Source organism: Pinus tabuliformis, chromosome J (genome assembly GCF_031772625.1).
Source record: "Pinus tabuliformis cultivar Carrire ecotype Pingquan chromosome J, CPIR1, whole genome shotgun sequence".
Lineage (NCBI taxonomy): Eukaryota > Viridiplantae > Streptophyta > Pinopsida > Pinales > Pinaceae > Pinus > Pinus tabuliformis.
The window spans coordinates 528,208,302-528,230,183 of NC_142295.1; the positions used below are offsets into that span (position 1 = coordinate 528,208,302).

Below are 21,882 nucleotides of genomic sequence, written 5' to 3' on the forward strand. Positions count from 1 at the left end.
GTTCTTAAAAGGCTTCATACTCTTGATCAAACGCCAATCTCATACCCTCAGGCCTCATGCTCTTGATCAAACGCCAATCTCATACCCTCATGCATGATAGATCAAATGGAAACATTGCAAGCCCCCAAACAATGAAATCCTAAAAACCATTAAGTCTACTAAATTTTGAGTGAACTCTAAAATTATAGTTTTTCCATATGAAATCCAATGAAGTCAAAACCACTCTCAAACATCCAGAATCATTTCATCGTAATATTAAAAAATTAAGAAAAACTGGCCGGTTTTGAAAACTATGCTTCAAACAATTGAAAATGAAATTCATAAGAATTTTTCTTATTAAAATGTCAGACATCCGACCCCTTTCAAAACGCAGGACACTAATTTACATTTACAAGGCATGTGACCACATCGTCGGACTTAACAGATGGATCATATGTTTATCAATTCCTACATGTGAGAGTGCACCAACCACCTTTTTTAAGAACCAAAACATAGTTGATCTTTCATTGACAAATGTAATATTTGGTGGATTTTAAATTTATTGTGACATGGCTTGTGAAGCAATCGCCTAACCTTTTCTATGAGTAAAACATCATAGCAATCCATAACCTATAAAAGTTATGCATTAAGATGTTAGTTAAACAACATTAATACACAAGATTATCCCATATGTTTGATTTGCAGTAATTACAATGACCCAAAATCACACCACATACTTACACTAGACTTCAACAAATAAATAAGTTGTTAATAGATGATGAGATTATGAGAAACCTAGAATGAATAAAGCAAGTTTAGACCAAGCTAGTAGCAACATTAAATTTTGACATTTCATTCCCATCAAACAAAAAATTGATTGAAGTGAAAAGAATTGCTACCATTCACCTTATGTTCATACAAATTATACATCAATTATGTAATTTTTTTAAATAAAAGATTAAAATTAGCATTGATACCAGCCTAGATCCATCTTAACCCCGGATCTTCAAATCTATAAATCTATTTTCACATTAAAAGAAGTGTGCACCTTATGTTCATACAAATTATACATCAATTATGTAATTTTTTAAATAAAATATCAAAATTGACATTGCTACCAACCTAGATCCATCTTAACCCCAATTATGTAATTTTTTTTAAATAAAAGATCAAAATTGACATTGCTACCAGCCTAGATCCATCTTAACCCCGAATCTAGCAAGCTTGAGTGGGGTCAAATCTCTTTTCAATTTGAAAGTGTGCATCTCAAAGAGATTTGATCCCTCTCAATGGTTGATAATCAATGGTTAAGATGGATCTAGGTAGTAGTATTATATTTTACTCAATATAACCTAGTAAAAAGTGGATAGAGGTAGGCATAAATATTAGATAAAATGTGATAATTACATTTTTCTTAATATTTACCCCACCTCCTATCGGACAAATCCAAACAAATCCAGACATATTAGATAAAATGTAATAATTACATAATTACATTTTTCTTAATATTTAAGGGTAGTAGTATTAGATAAAATGTAAAACTGCATTTTTCATCCAAACAAATCCAGACATATTAGATAAAATGTAATAATTACATAATTACATTTTTCTTAATATTTAAGGGTAGTAGTATTAGATAAAATGTAAAACTGCATTTTTCTTAATACTCTGCTCAACGACAACCCCCCATATTTCTCCAGGAGGCTTTAGGCACTAATGGTTTATGAGGAGATGCAAGCCACTCATAGTTCCGCTGTAATGAACTGGAGATGAAGGAATTGAAACAGCAGTTCGTTGTTTTCCTCTCTATCTCCAGATATGGAATTTTCAATTTATCATCCTCTGCATCACATTAGCCCTATCACAGATGTGATAGATGATAAGGCCTGAGAGTCATGGTGGTGCAGAGGCACCTCTCAAATAACTTCTTAGTTATAAGAGCTTCTCTTATAGACTTTTTTTTCGCAAAATTTTGTATAAGCTATCAGTTACAGTTGTATGGAAATAGTATAGACTCTACAAAGAACCATAGGGATGAAGAAATTTGGAATTTTTAAGCATTAGATGATGATACCTGCTCTATACTATGAATATGAAATTTATGACGCTGAATAAACCTTAATGAGAAAAAAAAGTTGGTGGGAATTAACTTATGAGTCTTTGAATTCATCTTCTTCCAAACTTTTCACCCACAAATTTTTCAAGTATTTCTCACGTGTAATCCCAACCTTACAATCCAAAAATAAGTAAAAAGCTCAAAGTTCCAGTGATCCCTTCATAATTTGAAATTGAAACTTTAAAGAGAGATAATGTGCCAAGAACAACAAACATTTTCCACATGAAAGAATTGTAACTAATTTTGAAATTCTACCAATAAGCAGAAATAAAAGAGAATATTTGAAGCAGCCAAAACAATATCTCAAAATTAGTGCAGATTCTTTGCAATTGAAATTAAGAAAATCCTGATATCAAGGAGCATCAGACAAGACAGCCTCTCAAATCTATATGTCCATTTTGTTCTGCATACAATATCACATTATAACAATTGAACTATAACCATGGGCAGTCCACTTTCACGATTGAAAGTAATATTCATCCATTTCCTAAGAAACAGTGCAAGCATGGCTGAAATTACATTAATATTCCAACAATTAATATCGCATGCAAACAGGGGTTACAGGAGGGGGAAGGATATTAATAAATTCCAAAGGAAATATTGTGGAAAAATACTCTTGGAGTCTTGGGCAAAAGTCCAACAATGAAACCGAGATGTATGGGCTATTCCTGGGTCTCTCTCTTGCTCGAGATCGTGGCATCAAAGACATAATTATTCTGGGAGATTCTTTCTTAATAATTCATTATTTACACACTGGCTCTCCCCCCAAAGACAACACCCTCAATCTCTTATTTCATTGAATAAACTGAATCCTCCTCTCATTCTCCAATTCTTCCTTTATTAACATTCTTCAAAACCTTAACTCCGAGGCTGATTCTCAAGCCAAAAGAGCCTGACTTATGCCTGAGGGACAAACTGAAATTAATGGTGTTATTGGCAAGGTTTTAATTCCCTAATGATTTCTATGATTGTAACCTTTATGACTCCCCCTTCTTTGCTCTTTCCCTTTGAGCCCACGTATCCCCACCCCCATTTTGCTTTCCCCTATAGTTTTGATTGTGCATATAATATGGCTTTGGATATCCCCCCTGTCCCTGTAATGATGATCTTTTGTCAGTCTTGTGTGGCTTTCCCTGGCAGCTCGCTCCAAGCAAGCGTGTGAACTTTTATTTCACCTGTGCTGAATAGTCCCCTGAGCCATCTTGATTATCAAAACAGTTCTGGGTTTTCCTCCTTGGATCGTTTAACAATGATTTCTCTGACCAGGCACAGCAATTATTTTGAGATGATGGCCTGGCTGCAGTTTCAATGGGACGAGGAGAATAAATCTAGCTATGGGAATCCTGGTTCGATTGCACATTCTGAGTGGTGCTGGTCTATACCTGGGATTTCTTGGTGGAATTCAGTGTGGTTCTCCCCTATCATCAGGGTGGTGTCTGGACATTGGCATCTTTGGAAGCTCTGCAATGAGCTTCGTGCCTGGCTGGAGGCTCTCCTCTGTCAGGTAAACCTGGTGGGAGCACAACATCATTGCAGCTAGGTTCTGTGGCGCTTTGGCCTCTCAGGTTCGAAGATAAGCCTCCTAATTATTTGTCCATTGAGGTCAACTAACAGTGAAAGAAAGCTCCATCCCTGTCCTCATCCTGGTGGTTTTCCAGGTAGTGGGTCGCAACGCCTTCTTGCGTCCTGCGTCTATAAGCTACAATTCCCCCATCAGTCGCTTCTGTGTGGTGTCATGTGAGGCCTCCCTTAGCAGAAAGCTCTCTTTGGCCTCTACTGTATGTGATCACTACCGGAGGGAGCATGAAGCTATTAATTTGGAAATTTATGATCTAAATGTAAAGATGTATCAACAGCAGGTGGCTGAGTGCAACCAGATTGATGCAGTTATGGCTCTGCAACAAAAAGTATCTCGATTAGAAGACGAGATAGATGCCTCAGAAGCATTATTATGGGCCTCCAGCTACAGGTGACTCCTCTGGTCAGAGCTTCTCCAGAGCCATCCTGCGGCATCAACCTCAACAGGCCCCCGGACCAGGAAGATTAATCTATTTTGCTGCGTTTAATATAACTGGTTTCAAATGTATATGTTTTCTGTATCAATTTTGTCGAATTTACACAAACCTGGCAAATAGGAGTATCAGTAGGATGGGGAATTTTTTGCTGATAGTTGGGATTGGGTTATCAGAAGCAAAATGTCATTCCAGATGCTTTTGAAAAAGCTGCTCATGTAATTCACCCTGGTATTTGCCATGACTGGGCACGGATTTAATGAAATCCAGTACTCATTTTTGTTTAAAAAAATATATATTTATCGCATGCAAACAATGATTACCTTAACACAGAACAAGAGAGCAGTAGTTATGGAGGAAATGTATCTTCCATTAAGAGAATGCCCAAATACATTACAACTAAATGGATAAAGCATGTCAATTTGTTGAAACATCACATTCGACTTTAAGCTGAAGATGAAAGAAAGCTTAAACAGATTCCATACATCAGGTTAGAGCAATATTGTTTTATTTTATAATACCAAATTGTCAAATTTTCGCACAGATTGAAAAAATAACCTTTAACTTGTTTATCAAGGAATTTGAAAGTGGATCCGGTTGTGACATTGAGAAGCCGTTCCTTTTTAAGTACTAATCAGAAGATCATTTCCTATGTTAATTCTTACAAACTATGAAGAGGAATACATTTATAAATAGAAAACTGATATTTATGATACAGATTTTGTTTGACCGTCAATTTCTGTTTTCACTTCCGAGTTTTTTGGCTTTTGTTTGGGCACAGGCTGAATTCTCACATATGGATTACGAGTTAATGTCTCTCCTCGTAAAGCAGCCACATATCTGTCTTCTGTGTTCTCCTTCCTTTGCAGCTCACCAAGAAATTCTGCAAGTCTTTCCTTGTTGACTTTGCCCATCATCTGATTGAGCAAACCAAAAGAAAACCCATGAGTTCAGATCTTAAAACTCAAGCCTAAATTTTTCATGTACCTAGATTTTCATCAACAGTAAACCAACCATTCAAACATAGAAATGTTAGTAAGCATTACATGCAGATATTACAAGCAATCCAGCAAATCAGAAAATAAATAACAATGAATCTTCTACAAAGAATGCGCCTCATAACAAAAGATTCGAAGTAGAATCAAGAATTTAAATAGAAATACATCAAACGATTGATTTCTAATGGAACCACAAAATCTGACATGGCTCAAATTGATAATTTCCCAGCTTTAACATGAATTATGTCATAATGTTATTACAAAATGAAAATGCAAGATGAATATAAGACTGTAAATACATAACATGATAGATACTCCTGTTAACATGATAACATAAATCAGCGACACAAACTGTAACCCTTCCTACTTATATATTAAAACAAAACTAATAATACACTAAACTTTATACATTGTCACCTGATTAATATCAATGTTTCACCATGTTTCCGGGACAGGGGGGGACAAGAACAAGGAGATGCACAACGGGAACATGTGGGAGACCCCCAAATTTTAGTGAAATTCAAGGGGGCAAGGGGGCGTAGAGGTGTGTGTGTAAGAAAGAAAGAGATTCAAATCTAGGTTGCACGAAACGGGGAAACGGGTACAAGTTTCCGAAACGGGAACCGATACGAAACGCGACCTCGCCAAATTTTGGAAACGGGAAACGCGAATATATATATATATATATATTAGGACATTTAAGAAATATGTGCAATCATAAAGCATATATGATACATTCTAATTTATTACATTATGATAAAATTGTCAATTGTCAATGCATAAACTATAAGTCTCTAAATTTACATCACATTTACTCATGAATGATCACATAGTGAAAATAGAAATATCCAAAATCAGCCACGAGAAATTTCTAATTTCTTGTCTCGTGCTTGATTGGGAGTCTCCTCCTACATAGTCGAACGACCTTAGTGCTCTTGATTAAATACAAGTTTCATACCCTAGTACCCTACATGCACTTCATTATTGGAGTCTCCCCTGCATAGCTGGCTTGGTTCTCTTGATTAAATACAAGTTCCATACCCTAGTACATGATAAAATCCAATGGAAACATTGCAATCCCCCCAATCCTGAAATCCTGAAAAACAGATAAGTCTGCTGGATTTTGAGTGAAATTTAAAATTCTAGTTTCTCCATATGAAATCCAATGAGGGCAAAACCACTCTCAAACATCCTGAGTCATTTCATGGTAATGTTAAAAATTTAAGTAAAAGGATGAAAATGAAAAATAAAGGAGAATATCACTTTTACTTTAAGAATTTAACAATTTCACATTACCATGAACTGCATATCAACACTAGGGCAAAAGTTCACTTTTATAACTTTAGACGGGCATCTAGAAGCAACTTGAAGTCACTAGGATAACCTAAAAATAAATTAAAAAACAAATTAAACAAAAAAAAAAGCCAACAACAACAACAACACGAATAAAAAGCTGAAACATGAGTCGTACGGCCCTGAAACGCGTTTCAGGCCGTACTGGCCACGTTTCAATTTCGTGAAACGTGGCAGTACAGCCTGAAATGCGTTTCAGGGCCGTACCACACACGTTTCAGCGTTTCATACTCGTTTCCGTACGGAAACGCCCCCTTGCCCTATGTTTCCTACAACATAGATTCAAATTCAATAATGAAATACATTGTTGCATACATCATAAATGATTCAATGAATTACAAATAGTAAAATATTGTACAAATTGACTTAAATTCATGAATCATCATTTTATAATCTACATTGTTTTAAATTCATCATTCACCATTCTAGAATCAACATTGTTTTCAATTTATCATTCATTATTCTAGAATCTGAATAAAAATTTAAGACTAAGCCAAATAGTTTGACATGTGTTGATTTGTTGGTCTTGTTTGACCAAGTTTGACTAAAAGAATCAGACTGTACATTTGTTGAATTGAACAATTTCTCCTAAGAAAAGGCTGCTTGGTTTTTCCCTAGTTAGGGTTTTCCCAGGGTAAAAAATTGTGTCTCTTGTGATTAACTGTCTCTTTATGATCCTACTATCATTATTGCATTTATGGTTGAATTTTCTGAAGTATAATTGCTTTATGATGTTCTAAATATGTTAAAGTAATCAGAGGAAGTAATTATCAGTTTCAGAAAATTGTGCTTGTCTAGACTCTATTAGCACTTGAAAAATCAACAAAATGGAGTCAAACTATAAAGAGCGTCTACCACATGAGCACTACATAAGCCATTGACAAGAGCATCCTCCTTTGCAACATGATGACTAGATGAGCCACTAACAAGAGTATCTTAAAAAGGTGAAGCAACACCTACAACAGGAAAACTCGCTGAGTCATTAATAGGAAACACATCAATGATAGAACTCTGACCAAACATTGTAAGAGTAATTGAGGAGATTACTCATAGAAGTAGAGAGAAAACCAACATGTGAAGAAGGGTCCATTAAAACATGAGAGGAAGCATCTATGATTAGAAAAAGCTTGGTGGGATCCAACTGAAGAATCTTCTGAAAGAAGTAATGGGAGAGATCCTAGTGAGCCATTAGTGGAAACCTCATTAAAAACAACTTCTCTATATTCAACCACATTGTGACTGGTGAGATCATAAAGGCAATTTCCCTAAAGAGTTTCACTGTAACCAACTAGACTATAAAAAGAGTTTAGAGAAGCTGATTGTTTCACCTTTCACTTGGAGCATGGGCTCATGCACTAAATCTAATAATTATAGAAATGTAAAATAGAAGGTTTGCTGCCATACCACTCATGCACTAAATCTAATAATTATAGAAATGTAAAATAGAAGGTTTGCTGCCATACCACTTTTTATAAGAATTCATCCCTCTATGATAGTACAATTAAGTGTTCAATTTGATGATACGGATTGCACAAACAACCACCTCTCCCCAAAATGAAAAATTCATTTTCTTGGAGTGAAGCCTGTAGCAAGCCATCTCCATGATAACCTTAATCTTTTGGTTTGCTACTCCCTTTCACTATGGAGTGTAAGGAATTGCTCTCTACCAATGGATGCCCTGAGATAAGAGAAATCACTAAAACTACAAACAATTGCTATATAATCACCTATATGGCAATGGTAGTCTAGGGTGGGAATGCATAAGGGAACAACCCCTTCAAAAAATGAAATGGTCCCTCCTAAAAACCAACACTCTCACATCCACTTTGACCTATTGATAATGTCGATGTTTTTTTACACTCCCATTTTCTTTGGCACCATCCATGATTTCTCCTCTACTGCCCCTCCCAACTTTCCTTATGCTACCTCCCATGAGAATCCTCCTTTACTACTAAGAAGTTGACAGTTGGGCATGGAGATGAAATGGTCCCTCCTAAAAACCAACACTCTCACATCCACTTTGACCTATTGATAATGTCGATGTTTTTTTACACTCCCATTTTCTTTGGCACCATCCATGATTTCTCCTCTACTGCCCCTCCCAACTTTCCTTATGCTACCTCCCATGAGAATCCTCCTTTACTACTAAGAAGTTGACAGTTGGGCATGGAGACGTGACCTGAGTGAACCATGTGAGCCACAAGAGCTCATCCTATTACCATTGTGACCATTTGTTGCAAAAGATCCAAAAACATTAGGTGCTGAAGACGTTATTGGGCAATGAAACCCTGTTATTAGACACTATTATTGGGCAATGAAGATTAAGCTGTTGGGTGTGCATTTCCCATTTGCAGGAGCTGAAACTATAGTTTGAGGTACGGGAACACCTTCATCTGTCGCCCTATTTCATATTTCATTGTTCAAACTTCAATCAAAGGTCATGGATTTTAAAGTTATTAGTGAGTAGAATTTGAAATTTCAGATTAGGGTTAAAATCTAAACTTCAAAACTTGTAAGAGTAAAAACCCTACAGCATTAAAAAGGCTGCATTCAATTACAATAACTACATTACAAGACTAAACAAATACAACACCTACACCCATTATGAGTCACTCCAACAACACTAGCTACAATTGCACTGACAATGACTGATTTTGAAGCAGAAGGCGATGAAAATGTTGGTGAAACATAGAAAAGCAGGGCAAAAATTCAGCAAATGCCAAAGAGTGAATCAAGATTTGTAGCTAATTCTAACCCACCAAAGGTATTGCACCATATGCTAACAAGTCATTCAATCCTTAGCAAACCCCTTCTCCTATATGAGACCAAACAAGCCAAAAGAAGGAAAGACTAGGGGTGGCTCATGCAATATTTGCGGCCATCCTTGGGTTCACAGTTATACTATGGTTAGGTAACATCTTTTGGGAATTCCAAACAAAAGTGTTAATGTATGTCTAAAGCTAACTGTTGTTCAAAAATTCAAACTTTTGGGGATGCAAATGACAGCAGATGCACAAGGGACTCTTCTAGTATACATTTCACCTCCCAACCCAAATATAAAGTGGGAACATGTTCCCAAAGAAAAAATATAAATTCTGGCCTATCTACACTTATGCCTCCAAGATCCATTGTTGGGTTCACAGTTATACCAGGGTTAGGCAAAGTCTTTTGGGGATTCCAAAGAAAGGTGTTAATGCATGTCTAAAGCTAACTGTAGTTCAAAAATTCAATTTTTTTGGGGTTGCAAATGACAGAAGATGCACAAGGAACTTTTCTAGCATACATGTCACCTTCTAACCTGAATATAATGTGGGAACAAGTTCCCAATGAAAAGACGTCAATGCTGACCCATCCACACTTATTGATCCACCATCTATTGTTGGGACTACTACATGTCATTCTTGCCCAATAGTGCTAAAGTAACAAGGATGTGGTGCTACAGTAACAAGGACGTATAATATTCACCAATGAGATGACACAAATGATGTCATTGGAAAATTCCTTTTTCCCAATGTAATTCCTTCCCATGTTACTCGATGTCATTAAAGGAAATGGCTTGATCAATTACAGCAATAGTACCTCACAAGTGCTCCCTAGTGGACATAAGTTAAAAAAAAAAAACAATTTAAAAAGGCAAGTATCAAATATTAATATGCGAAAGGAGCAAATTCCTTTTTTCCAGCGGAATTCCTTCCCATGTTACTCAATCTCATTATAAGGAAATGGCTTGAACAATTACAGCAATAGTACCTAACAAGTGCTCCTTAGTGGACATAAGCTAAAAACAACAATTTAAAAAGGCAAGCATCAAATATTAACATGCAAAAAGAGAAATTGAGATAGACATGGGAAAGGGAAGGTTTCTCTATTGTTATGGATAGGTGGGCCAGCATTAGCAAGTGCCCACTCATCAACATCATAGTGTCATCTATAACAAGTCCACTCTTAAAACCACTGATTGTTCTGGAAAGCATTTCCAAATTAAGCTTCTTCATGATAATATAGCAGATGACAGGGCCAACAATGTTATGCAACATCATGCAAGTTGTGACACAAATGAAACAAGAGTTTGTAGATCTGTTGAATTACGACTTTAGAGCAGATACAGACATATGTATTGGACTCCTTATGTGTGTGCACTCAACAATGACCTTAACATTAGCAAACTTTTGTGGGTATCGGGACTAGGTGACAGCTGCTAGAGATAGACATATACTTATTTGCAACCATCAATGGCCACACCTCCTTAGCCATGTACAAGGTTCACACAAGGAATTCCTCAAGACCACTGATACTAGATATGTAACTATTTTCTCTCAATAGAAAGCAAATTCAACCCATCATCAAGCGTGCAAGACCACATGAACACATCTTTACACATAACAGACTATGCACTTAACCCAAAATGGTATGTGGAAAGCCCTAGGAGAGTTCATACAATCAATGATCGTAAGGTGAAGAACAGGTTTGAGAAGCAATATATCAAGTTGAGAATCAGCATCCACAACTCAACCTTGTGGTAAGCAATTTACCAAGTGTTTCTTCTGTAACTCTATCAAGGGGCATTGTTTGCGGCCCTAGCACACATGATACTGGAAACTGTCCCATCATGAAGGAAAGATTCAGAATGTGTAACATGATAAGCAAAGAGCCCCGAGGGTTAGCTCAATTGGTCAAGTTCCTGTTGTTAAAGCACCTTGCTATTAAGGGGTCACAAGGTCAATTCTCCTCAATGCTCTCGGGGTTAGGCTCCATTAATGAACTGACGGAAGGTGATCCCTTCAGGTGGATCTGCCCGGAACAATGTTTCCGTGAACATAGCAGTAACCGATCTTCGGAGCCCATGAACTACATCCAAAAAAAAACATGATAAGCAGAGACTATTCCTTGTGTCAACAAAGAAGCATTGATAGCTAAAAGAGCCCACCCTGATTGATATGACAAGGAAAAAGATATTTGTATCGAATACACAAGGAAACACTTTAGTGGTGAACCTGAAGATTATGAAGCTTGGAAGCAACTGATGAAGCAGCCCTACAAGCACTACAAGAGAGCAAAGACACAGGTAGAAGAAGGAAGAGATATCAGACATCAAGAAAGAGTACTCCACCAAGATCAAAATATAGAAAGGAAAAGACACTCAATTACTCGTGTCAGATGAAGATGTGTTAAAGACTGTCAAAGTGTAAAGAACCAGCCCTATCACTGATAAGGATTTCCATGTCTCAATTGAAATTGGAAATGTGATCATGAAAGCAGCAACACATGACCCAAGGGCTCAAGTTAACATGAACTGGGGACCTAGTACCAATGCCCCAATATTCTGTCGGTTTATATGGATACATACATGAGAGGATTGATATATGCATGTGGAGAGAATAATAAATGTTGAATAGCACCCTCATATAGCTATGGTGATTTAAGCACCTAACCTCAAATTAACATATTTGGTCACATTCCATACTAATATTAACATAAAGTTTACATAATACAAAATTGCAATCAATACTTAATTGGAGCTAACTCATTGTTTGGTTCTCCAACATTTGTTTACTCAAATTAATGTCATTACTGCTGAATCTAATGCTGCTAATATTTCTAGCTCAATCTGCTGCTGTTATTATACTGCAATGACTTGGTTGTAGTACACCTGCTGTTGTCCAGAACAATTTGGCTCATAGCAAATGTAAGGTGCCTTCAATAACTAAATACTCCTCTTAATGAACGGCTTGACACAAGCTTGCTTGGCAAATAACAATTTGAAAGGAAGGCCAATCAAGGTTAGGTGTTTTGGTGTTAACAGTTACAACTTCAACAAATTATCATTATATCCAAATTTCTATAAGAAATGAGGCAAAAAATTATACATATGCAAGGTCTTTGGATTCTATTGACATGAATATATATCTCTTTATGAAATAAATGTTTCCAAGTATATTAAGTCTTCTTAGTTGTTAAAACGCTATCATTTGTGAATGTCAGTGTTCCACATGGACATGTCCCTATGCTCCCCAAGCTTGGGAACTCCATGGGAATGTCTTCTACTGTCCCTTGTATGCCCTGATATTTGGGGACTTCCTTCAGAAATGGGGCATTCCTGATACTTGGGGGTACATTGGACACCCTACAAGAGCACATTTTTTCTTTAAAGCAATGTGAACGCCCCATCACCCTCACCTTGCTTTTCCCTTCTCTATATAACCCTCTCAAACCATAACTTTAATAGTTAGAGTACATTAAGAATATTTAAGTTGGTTTTTTGTGAACAGCAAACATTTAGAGGCAGTAATGTATGGACAGAAAGGATTTCCTATCATATTCTAAGGGAAGTTCAAGCCCAACAAGCATTATTTACGTAAAATATGGAGAAGCATCCATCTTTTTTTATTTCTTTGGCTGGAAAAGTTAGAGTTACAGTTAGAGTCAAACTAGGGACCAACTGCCTTCACAATCCCATGGCATATAAATGCAGATGACCAAGTAGAGGCTGATTTAGCATGACTAATGGCTTGAAACTTCTTCCATTTATTTATTTTCTGATATGATAATCTTGACCATTTACTATTTAAATGGTGATGGCAGTAATTAATAGGATGCATCATTGTATCTAAATTGTGTAGATGCCCATTGAATCATGGATGTTGTAAATTGTTGCTTTGAATGTATAAATGTGAGATTAATTACACATTAAAAAATTATATATTTTTGTATTTTTTTAATATATTTAATATTTGGAGTAGGATCCACTATGTCACGCCCCTACACTTGCGGTAGTCTTCCAACCGCTTGTAGCAAGGTGCGGCACCACCGAATGTTTTTTTTTCACCAATACTAACATTCATGGACTACGCCTACTTTCACTTTAACATTACTTAGCTTGTGTTTCGCAACCAAGTAAACATGCAATTATCCTTTATACTTAATGAAGCCCATACTCATTCATTATCCATAGCAATTATAACAAGAACATCAACAATTGCAACAGTATAAAGGGGAGGGGCAACTCCCCGTAATGTGAGTCTGCCCGACAATATATTAAGAATATCAGTTTACAATATACAAGTGTGTCTTGGCCAAACCAAGTCTCACACTTAACCAAATTTACAAAGAGAGGCAACCTTGCCTTTTACAATCTTGTGCACCTCTTGCACAAAGGGCGGTGCTCACCCGAGCCACCTAGATACCCTTGCCAAGTCCTACACAAAATCTGCACATCCGCACTAACCCGGGCACACCTTGCCCAACCCACAACCGGCTTCAAGAGACACTCCAAGTGCACCTCCAAGACTTGCGCATGAGGTATGCACACTGCCTCTTAAATCTGCGCACTCTTTTACTTCTCTTCCTTGTGTGAGCTCCAAGTGCAAGTGTGTTTATGCTAAATGAGCTCCAACGCTCAAGTATATATACATAACCTTGCGCATGTTTGGTGTGGGCGGTGGCTCTCCAGCCGACCCCCAAAACAGTCACATCACACCCTTGTGTGCGCCCCTCCATATGTCGGCCTTGCCCATATGTTCATCCACGCACTGAGGGTATAAACCTTCCATCGTTCCACGCATTTTCGTTAAGTGTCGCAACGCTTCAAGTATCGTCGCATGCCCATGTCGCTGTGCCCGCCCGTCGTGCAGACCTCACCTGCCCGTCGTGCAGCCCGCGCCCACTTCGTGCGCCCGCGCGCCCGCTCGCCTGCCCGTCGTTCACCCGCGCGCCCATCGTGCACGGTGACTCGCCCGGTGCCCGAACACGCTCACGCCCGAGGACCTTACATCCTCCTCCACCTGAAATCGTTGTCGTCCTCGACAACATACCATCCCGGTAGCCATCCACCAAGATCATCATCATCCATGATGTTAACTTCTCCACATAAGGCAAACATCCCTACAACATATGTAGAGCCTCATCTCCATCATGCCTCGACTTAGTGACCAACTGCCACCAAGCTCACCATACCAAGGTATGCACCTCAACGGTATGCTCTCCATCAGATGTCATCTCGATCCATGATTACCGACCCCATGTCACAATCTCCATTGCAACATCTCATGTTGTCCTCATCATGTGTCCCCATGTGAACCTCTGCCATGATACTCCAGCACAATGCTAACATATCTCTGTACACTTCCAGACCCCATGTCTGAACTAGTTGGGTAGCTAATCCAACCATCACGCTCAATCCATGAGAGTGAACATCCTCATGCCATCATCAGTTGTTCCTCAAACATCTGTCACATCCTTGACTCATCAAGAATCTATCTCCATAATCCATGCTCAGGTCCATGGAAACTCCATCCATCTCATCTGCAACATGTCATGATGCTTGATGCCAAGCCATCCCTGCATCATCAATCATACCTGCTCAAACATGTTTAAGGACTCACTGCCATGAGCAGCTAACAATGAGCCCCATCTTCTCATCCATCTAAGAAGATGTAGAGGGAGTAGAGCCTGAAGGCTCTCCCTCACTAATCAATTCGATCCACCTATCAGGATCCTCGGTCTCCATCCTTTGTAGATAAGCAACCCGGTCTTCCCTTTGGACATCCGGCCTCACATATACCTCATCATCATCATCATCATCATCCTCCACCAACTCTAGCCTTCTTGTCAAATCCAAGATGTTATCCGAAAGTGTCTTGATGACCAATCACTGCTCCACAAGCTTTGTCTCAACATTAGACAACCGCTTGTTCACCTTCTCCTTATCCTCCATTTGCATCACTCCCAATTTACAATCAGGTCTTGTCACACCAATGGTTGGCACACCAATGGGTACATCTTCCCTTCCATCATAAATGTAGAGCTTCTTCAAATGTGGAACAATCATAGCATCAAATTGTTTCATAAACTCCATCCCTAATACAGCCTCATAGTCATCAATCCGCACTATAGTGAAGTCCACCTTCCCGGTCCATTCACCAAGTGTAGTGTCCACCCTTTCAGCTATACCAAGACTCTCAATAGGAGGAGAATTCACTGTCTTCATTTGTGCCTTTGCTGGTACAAATTTCAGCCCAATTCTTCTCGCAGTATCTTCACCCATGAAGTTGTGAGAAGCCCCACTATCCACCATAGTGAGCACATCAGCACCTCCAACCTTCATTCGAACATACTCCAACTTGTTCCTTTCAGGATCCCTCCTAGAGGCCACCTCCGTAGTGGCAGAAGCACCAAGTATCTGCATCATCCCCACAGAAGCATCTTCGTTCTTTTCATCAGACTGTGCAATAGCGGCCACCTTTAGTTTAGAGGGACAATTCTTCACCATGTGTGGTCCTACACATATCCAACATTTCAAAGGTTTCTTCGTCTTCGAACCATCATCCGATCTCGAAGCATCATCCTTCTTCTTTTCTTTCGGCTTGTCGGACTTCTTTTTCTCATCATAAGTCTCATCATAATGATCCACCAACCTATCAACCGCAGCAAAAGCCTCCTCAAGTGTCCTAATCTTCTACCTCTTCACTTCATTGCGTGCCCAAGGCTTCAACCCAATAATGAAGTTCACCTTGTCCCTCTCCGCCATGTCAGGAAGTTCCAGAGCTGCACTTGCAAACTATCGTTGGTATGCTTGTAGGCTCCCGGTCTGCTTTATGTACTTAATCTTCGTCCTTGCTTCCCACGTTTCATCCTGAGGACTGAAATGGGTCTACAAAGCTTTCTTCATGTCATCCCACGAAGTGATGTCATCAGCACTGCCATTGACAATTTGGTCCACCCTCCTTCGCCACCACATCTTAGCATCCTTTGTTAAGCACTGAGCAGCCACCTTGACTTGTGTCTCACCATCAGATAGACTCAACCGTTCCAAGTACTGCTCCATGTCCCATAAAAAGTTGCCAAGAGTTTTTGCATTCCTTGTGCCATCATAAGATTCTGGTTCCTTGACCTTCACATGAGGCACTCCTCCACCTGAGTTATGCCTCATGGCCTTCTTCAACACCGCGATCTCATCCTTGGCTTCATCAAGAAATTTGTTGGCTTTGTCAAGAGATTTCTTCAAGTTCACGATCTCTGCAAGACCCTGATCCCTTGCTTCTTCAACCTCCTTGACCCTTATTTCAAGTTGTGTACACATAAGATCAGTGTACTCATGCTGTGTCCGGAGCTCATCAAATTCTTCCCTCAGCTTCGAGTTGGCCTCTTGCTCCTTAGTGAGCAAATCCACCTTCGTATCCCAGGAAGACTCCATGGCTTCCATTCTTAACAGCATCTTCTCCATAAGTGATAAAGTCTCGGTTTCATGGCTAGACCCAACATGAGACCCAGCTGCCATCTCTAACAGCTTCTTCTTCCTTTGCGATCTAGTCTCGACCATCCAACAGGTTCACCGAGTTACCTGCAACCAACCCTTGTTCCACTTGTGTGAAACGGCTTCCTTCACCTGCAAGTACCCTTTCCACTGTCATCAACTGTCAAGCTTCTCCAATCCTGAATCAGCCTGCTCTGATACCACCTGTCACGCCCCTACACCTGCGGTAGTCTTCCAACCGCTTGTAGCAAGGTGCGGCACCACCGAATGTTTTCTTTTCACCAATACTAACATTCATGGACTACGCCTACTTTCACTTTAACATTACTTAGCTTGTGTTTCGCAACCAAGTAAACATGCAATTATCCTTTATACTTAATGAAGCCCATACTCATTCATTATCCATAGCAATTATAACAAGAACATCAACAATTGCAACAGTATAAAGGGGAGGGGCAACTCCCCGTAATGTGAGTCTGCCCGACAATATATTAAGAATATCAGTTTACAATATACAAGTGTGTCTTGGCCAAACCAAGTCTCACACTTAACCAAATTTACAAAGAGAGGCAACCTTGCCTTTTACAATCTTGTGCACCTCTTGCACAAAGGCGGTGCTCACCTGAGCCACCTAGATACCCTTGCCAAGTCCTACACAAAATCTGCACATCCACACTAACCCGGGCACACCTTGCCCAACCCACAACCGGCTTCAAGAGACACTCCAAGTGCACCTCCAAGACTTGCGCATGAGGTATGCGCACTACCTCTTAAATCTGCGCACTCTTTTACCTCTCTTCCTTGTGTGAGCTCCAAGTGCAAGTGCGTTTATGCTAAATGAGCTCCAACGCTCAAGTATATATACATAACCTTGCGCATGTTTGGTGTGGGCGGTGGCTCTCCAGCTAACCCCCAAAACGGTCACATCACACCCTTGTGTGCGCCCCTCCATATGTCAGCCTTGCCCATATGTTCATCCACGCACTGAGGGTATAAACCTTCCATCGTTCCACACATTTTCGTTAAGTGTCGCAACGCTCCAAGTATCGTCGCATCTTTCGTCGCATGCCCATGTCGCCGCGCCCGCCCGTCGTGCAGACCTCGCCCGCCCGTCGTGCAGCCCGCGCCCACTTCGTGCGCCCGCGCGCCCGTCGTTCACCCGCGCGCCCATCGTGCACGGTGACTCGCCCAGTGCCCGAACGCGCTCACGCCCGAGGACCTTACACCCTATGTTGGAAACCTGTGGATCACTAGAAATTTGAGGGGGTTTTCTACATCTCCCTGAGATCCCTCCTTTCCAATGTTTCTTTGTATTTCGTGTCTACCTTCTAGTCTTTCTTTATGCTTTCAGTTTACCATCAATTCCATGGCCATGGAAGAAATTAAGAACATGTTTATCTGCACCCCAAAGTACAAAAACAGGCAACATACTAAAGAAATAGAAAATATGCAAAACTATAGCAACGTATACTGAAGGAATATGTGTTTATGGACAAAAGAAAAGTTGACACCAACTGTAATCTTAAGACTATTGGAAAAGTCTAGATTAACATGCAATAAATTTGGGCTTGTTCTTTTAAAATCACTGGTTTGACTCAGGGTAGTGAGGTTTATATTAATATAGGCCCAAAGGAAAATATGAAAATGCGATAACATATTTTTAGAGTTACCATGATCTGGATACAGACTCAAATCCTCAAGAATTTCTCGAAAAGTCAAGATCCAAATAGAGGGAAATAATAGGTGAGTTTGTTTCTTTGTCGAACTATGGTCTACCATCTAGCTGTTGATGATTGTAGCTAGGGCAGGTACTTGTATACAAGCCTAAGTGTCAAGGCATGCAAAAGTCACCCAAAGTCCCTTTAGGATACTTGCTCAAGTATCGAGTAAGTTTCTTTTGTAATTTAAACTACGTCTAATTTAAGAAAAGCACATAATTAATTATGTTGGCGATCAAGCTAAAAAAAACCCATGAAAAGTAAAGTTTTTACTTTAGTGGTTATGTTTTAATCTCAACTGTTGATCTCAAGTGAGGTGAAATCTAATCTTGGCCATCCATCACTTTGGAGATTAGGGTTAGGGATTTACCTCATGAGAAGTTATAAAAGAGGCTAAGCAGAGGAGAAAAACATACCATATGGTGGCACAAGACATTGAGAAGGAGATTTACTCAAGGAGTGAGATACTCAATTGTGCCAGGTGCAAGGGTGCAACATAGGAGATCCAAATCAGCCCAGCAGATCTAGGACAGATCTAGGGCTTGATCAGCTGGATCAGATCCAGGGTATGTTATACATGTCTTTTTCCCAGTTGGACCGTTATCCTAGGATGGGAGTCCAAGTAGGGTTCTAATTGATATTTAATGAAGAACTGATTTGATTGGGCAGAATCTATGTGTGTCATATGTGATTATGATTGGTGGTGTAATTGTGCTTCCCCTGGATATTTTGTTAAAAACCTAGTTGTGCTTTTATTCATTAGATCTGTGACAATCTGCTAGGAATTGATTGCCAGGCTCTAGGTTCAGAATTTAACTCGAGTGTTTTTATGGAAATGGCCTAAAAGCTCAGATTCTGGTTGGCATGCTCCTCTCTTGCATGGGTATGTCAAATGTGGCTCTTGTGACCTAGCTGCCTTGGGGCTTGTACCTTCTAGATGTTACCTTAGCACTTTCTTGTACCATGCCCTGATTAATGTTGTAGCCTTCAGGCAGGGATGTGGTCCTCCCTTTATAAAGGGGCAATATGTTGGTTAGCATTCTTATATCTGTGTGAGTGACATTGACTGCAACTAATGTATTAGTTTGCTTGTTCTATAATGTCACCCTGTTCTTGCACTAATGTTTGGCCTCTGTATATTTTAGCAGATGTCCATTGGTAACTGCATGAGCTAGAGCAAGCTTTAGTAGTGGAACATTCCAATTAAAGGGGGTTTTTGGTTTTTTGGTTTTTTTTTTGTGGGGGGAAGGGGGAACCTGGTTTCTGTTCTTGGACATGTATCTAAATCTTTGATTATGTGAGGTTTGGGGCACAAAGGAAAGTCGTAATATGCCTGCCCACCGCTAACAACGCCCAAGTGTTATGATGAGGGGTTGGAGCATATAATGAACCCAATTGCTTCTGGAATGTTGGCATCAGGTGATCATCAAATGGCATCGACCATTTAGGATTCTTTTACTTCCATGGAAAGTTTGGGATGTTCATAACACTTTGAAAACAATACAAGGTTGTGCCGTGATCATTTCAAAGGAAGCCTAGATCACAGCATATCCTCAGCTGTTTCTGTTTGAGTGGGGCTGCTTTATAGTACACATACTATATGTACAAAACCTATATTGTCGTGCTTTGTCTCTATCCGATACAGGAGCAGGAGCTACTACACATTTTCATAGGCATTTTAAAGAAGATGACTCAGCACTTGGAATTCATTAGTACCTGTTACATCTAAGGGTTCTATTACCCATAATTTGAGTTTCATTGTTGTTTTTATGTTACCACTTGCACATGCAAGTAGGCATTATGTTTTGCATCATTTACAAAACATGGATCAGTTTAATGATGAAGTATCAGACATCCCTATCCCCTAACCAGAAGCAACCTACATCTAGAATGAATTGCATCATTTCAACGCTCATAATCAAGCTCACTTTGCTGTCTTCAAAAATCGACTGACACGGGGAAGCTAAATCCCCTCTCAATTGACAGCCTCTTTTCGAGATTGGTCTGACAACAGAGTGTTTCTGAACATAAAATGACAAAAGCAGGTAGCTCTGTCTCAGCACAAGAAGCTATGTACTTTAAGTTCACTTCTGTAGGTTCACTTCTGTAGGTTCTCAATCTAGAGAGAAGGAAAAAGTGAACATCGTGCTCGGACCAGGAATGGGTCATGCGTTGTTGCTCTCAAGATTTACATGCAACCATCAGTTCCAACGGTAATAAAATTCTTTGTTGCTGCTAAGCAAAAAAAGGTAATTGGCATCACATTCGGATAAATGAAGATGTCTGGTATAGGCCAAATATCATAATACCGGTGCACAGTCATTTAGATATGTGTAATAACCTGCAGCACAAACAAGTTCACTGAGGCTATGAATCATTGTATATGTGTTCAGTGGTTCATGAGGTCACTACGGATTCCAGAAACAGTTTCCGGTGGGTCCGTAATGTGTTTCTCTTATCGGGAGCATTTCCAGAAACCAGCCCGGAAACGTTCTCTCTTTTTCTGATCTTTATGTGTCTAATAATATATGGCTGTATGCTTGATCTACAATAATCATCATATATTTCAGACCCTAGATCATAGCAACATACAGTTTGTCTGGTGAAGGCGGTTGTTCCCAATTATTAGAGTTATATTGATCAATATAGTTAACTTAATCTAAGTCCGCTAGCTGTTTCAGTAACGGGTTAGAAGAATGTCCGATATGGAAAGGTATCCCTTTTAAAAATCCATGAATCATATCTAACAAAATGATTTATAGGAAGAAAGACTGATCTTTTGATAGGGGTAGACTAAGAACAGCATAGGGGATTGAAGTTGAACGGGACTTTATCAGATTTCATATTGCTTAAGAGATTGGAAGTACCAGAGAGTCTTCTGATGCATTCTTGCGAAGGTCGGCTTGGATTTTTTCACTGTTGTTGTTGGTGAACTGCATAACGCCGTAACCGACGACACCAGGGATGACACCACATATAGTAGCAAAGGTATAAAAGAACTGCTTTGAATCCCTGCAAGATCTCACTATCCATCTCCATGTCGCACTCTTTTCGTACAAAAACGCCATGAAATACCCTTTTGAAAAGAAAACCCTGCCCTGCAATCTCCCACCCTCGCTTCGGATTTATATTTGCTCGCTCTGCTTTCCTAAATCATGTTCCCTTCCGTTCTTGATATTTGCTTCTTGATGTTTGCATCCACGTCAGTGTATTTTCCAACTTTTTCGTTAATATGAACTTTGCATTCTAATTTATATCATCATGAGACCGATCATGAGACCGATATCCCTCTTTGTACTAATCGATTTCAACCACGGCTATTATAATTTTTAGATATTTATATGTGTTTTTTTTGTTACACACGGTGAATCGGGGATTTAAACTTCAAACTTGCTAGGGTTTCAAGGTCTGTGATTATGGATGGCGTTTAGGATTTAAGGATTTGTGAGTAGCA

General features: G+C 39.3%; 1 protein-coding gene across 1 annotated transcript; it reads right to left on the bottom strand.

Annotated features, from left to right (window-relative positions):
- Window positions 1-4,564: 4,564 nt before the first annotated feature.
- LOC149228071 (uncharacterized) lies at window positions 4,565-21,600 on the bottom strand. Its single transcript, XM_089375633.1, has 2 exons — window positions 21,296-21,600; window positions 4,565-5,024 (listed from the first exon to the last, which is right to left on the bottom strand). The coding sequence occupies exons 1-2, from the start codon at window positions 21,494-21,496 to the stop codon at window positions 4,815-4,817; spliced, it is 411 nt and encodes a 136-aa protein (XP_089231759.1). The 5' UTR covers window positions 21,497-21,600; the 3' UTR covers window positions 4,565-4,814.
- Between the last annotated feature and the right edge of the window lie 282 nt (window positions 21,601-21,882).

Excerpts from the sequence above, each read along its gene's own strand:
- LOC149228071 (XM_089375633.1), bottom strand. The coding sequence starts at position 21,496 with ATGGCGTTTTTGTACGAAAAGAGTGCGACATGGAGATGGATAGTGAGA. Across the intron at positions 5,025-21,295 it reads ATGCATCAGAAGACTCTCTG|ATGATGGGCAAAGTCAACAA; the intron begins GTACTTCCAATC and ends TTGCTCAATCAG.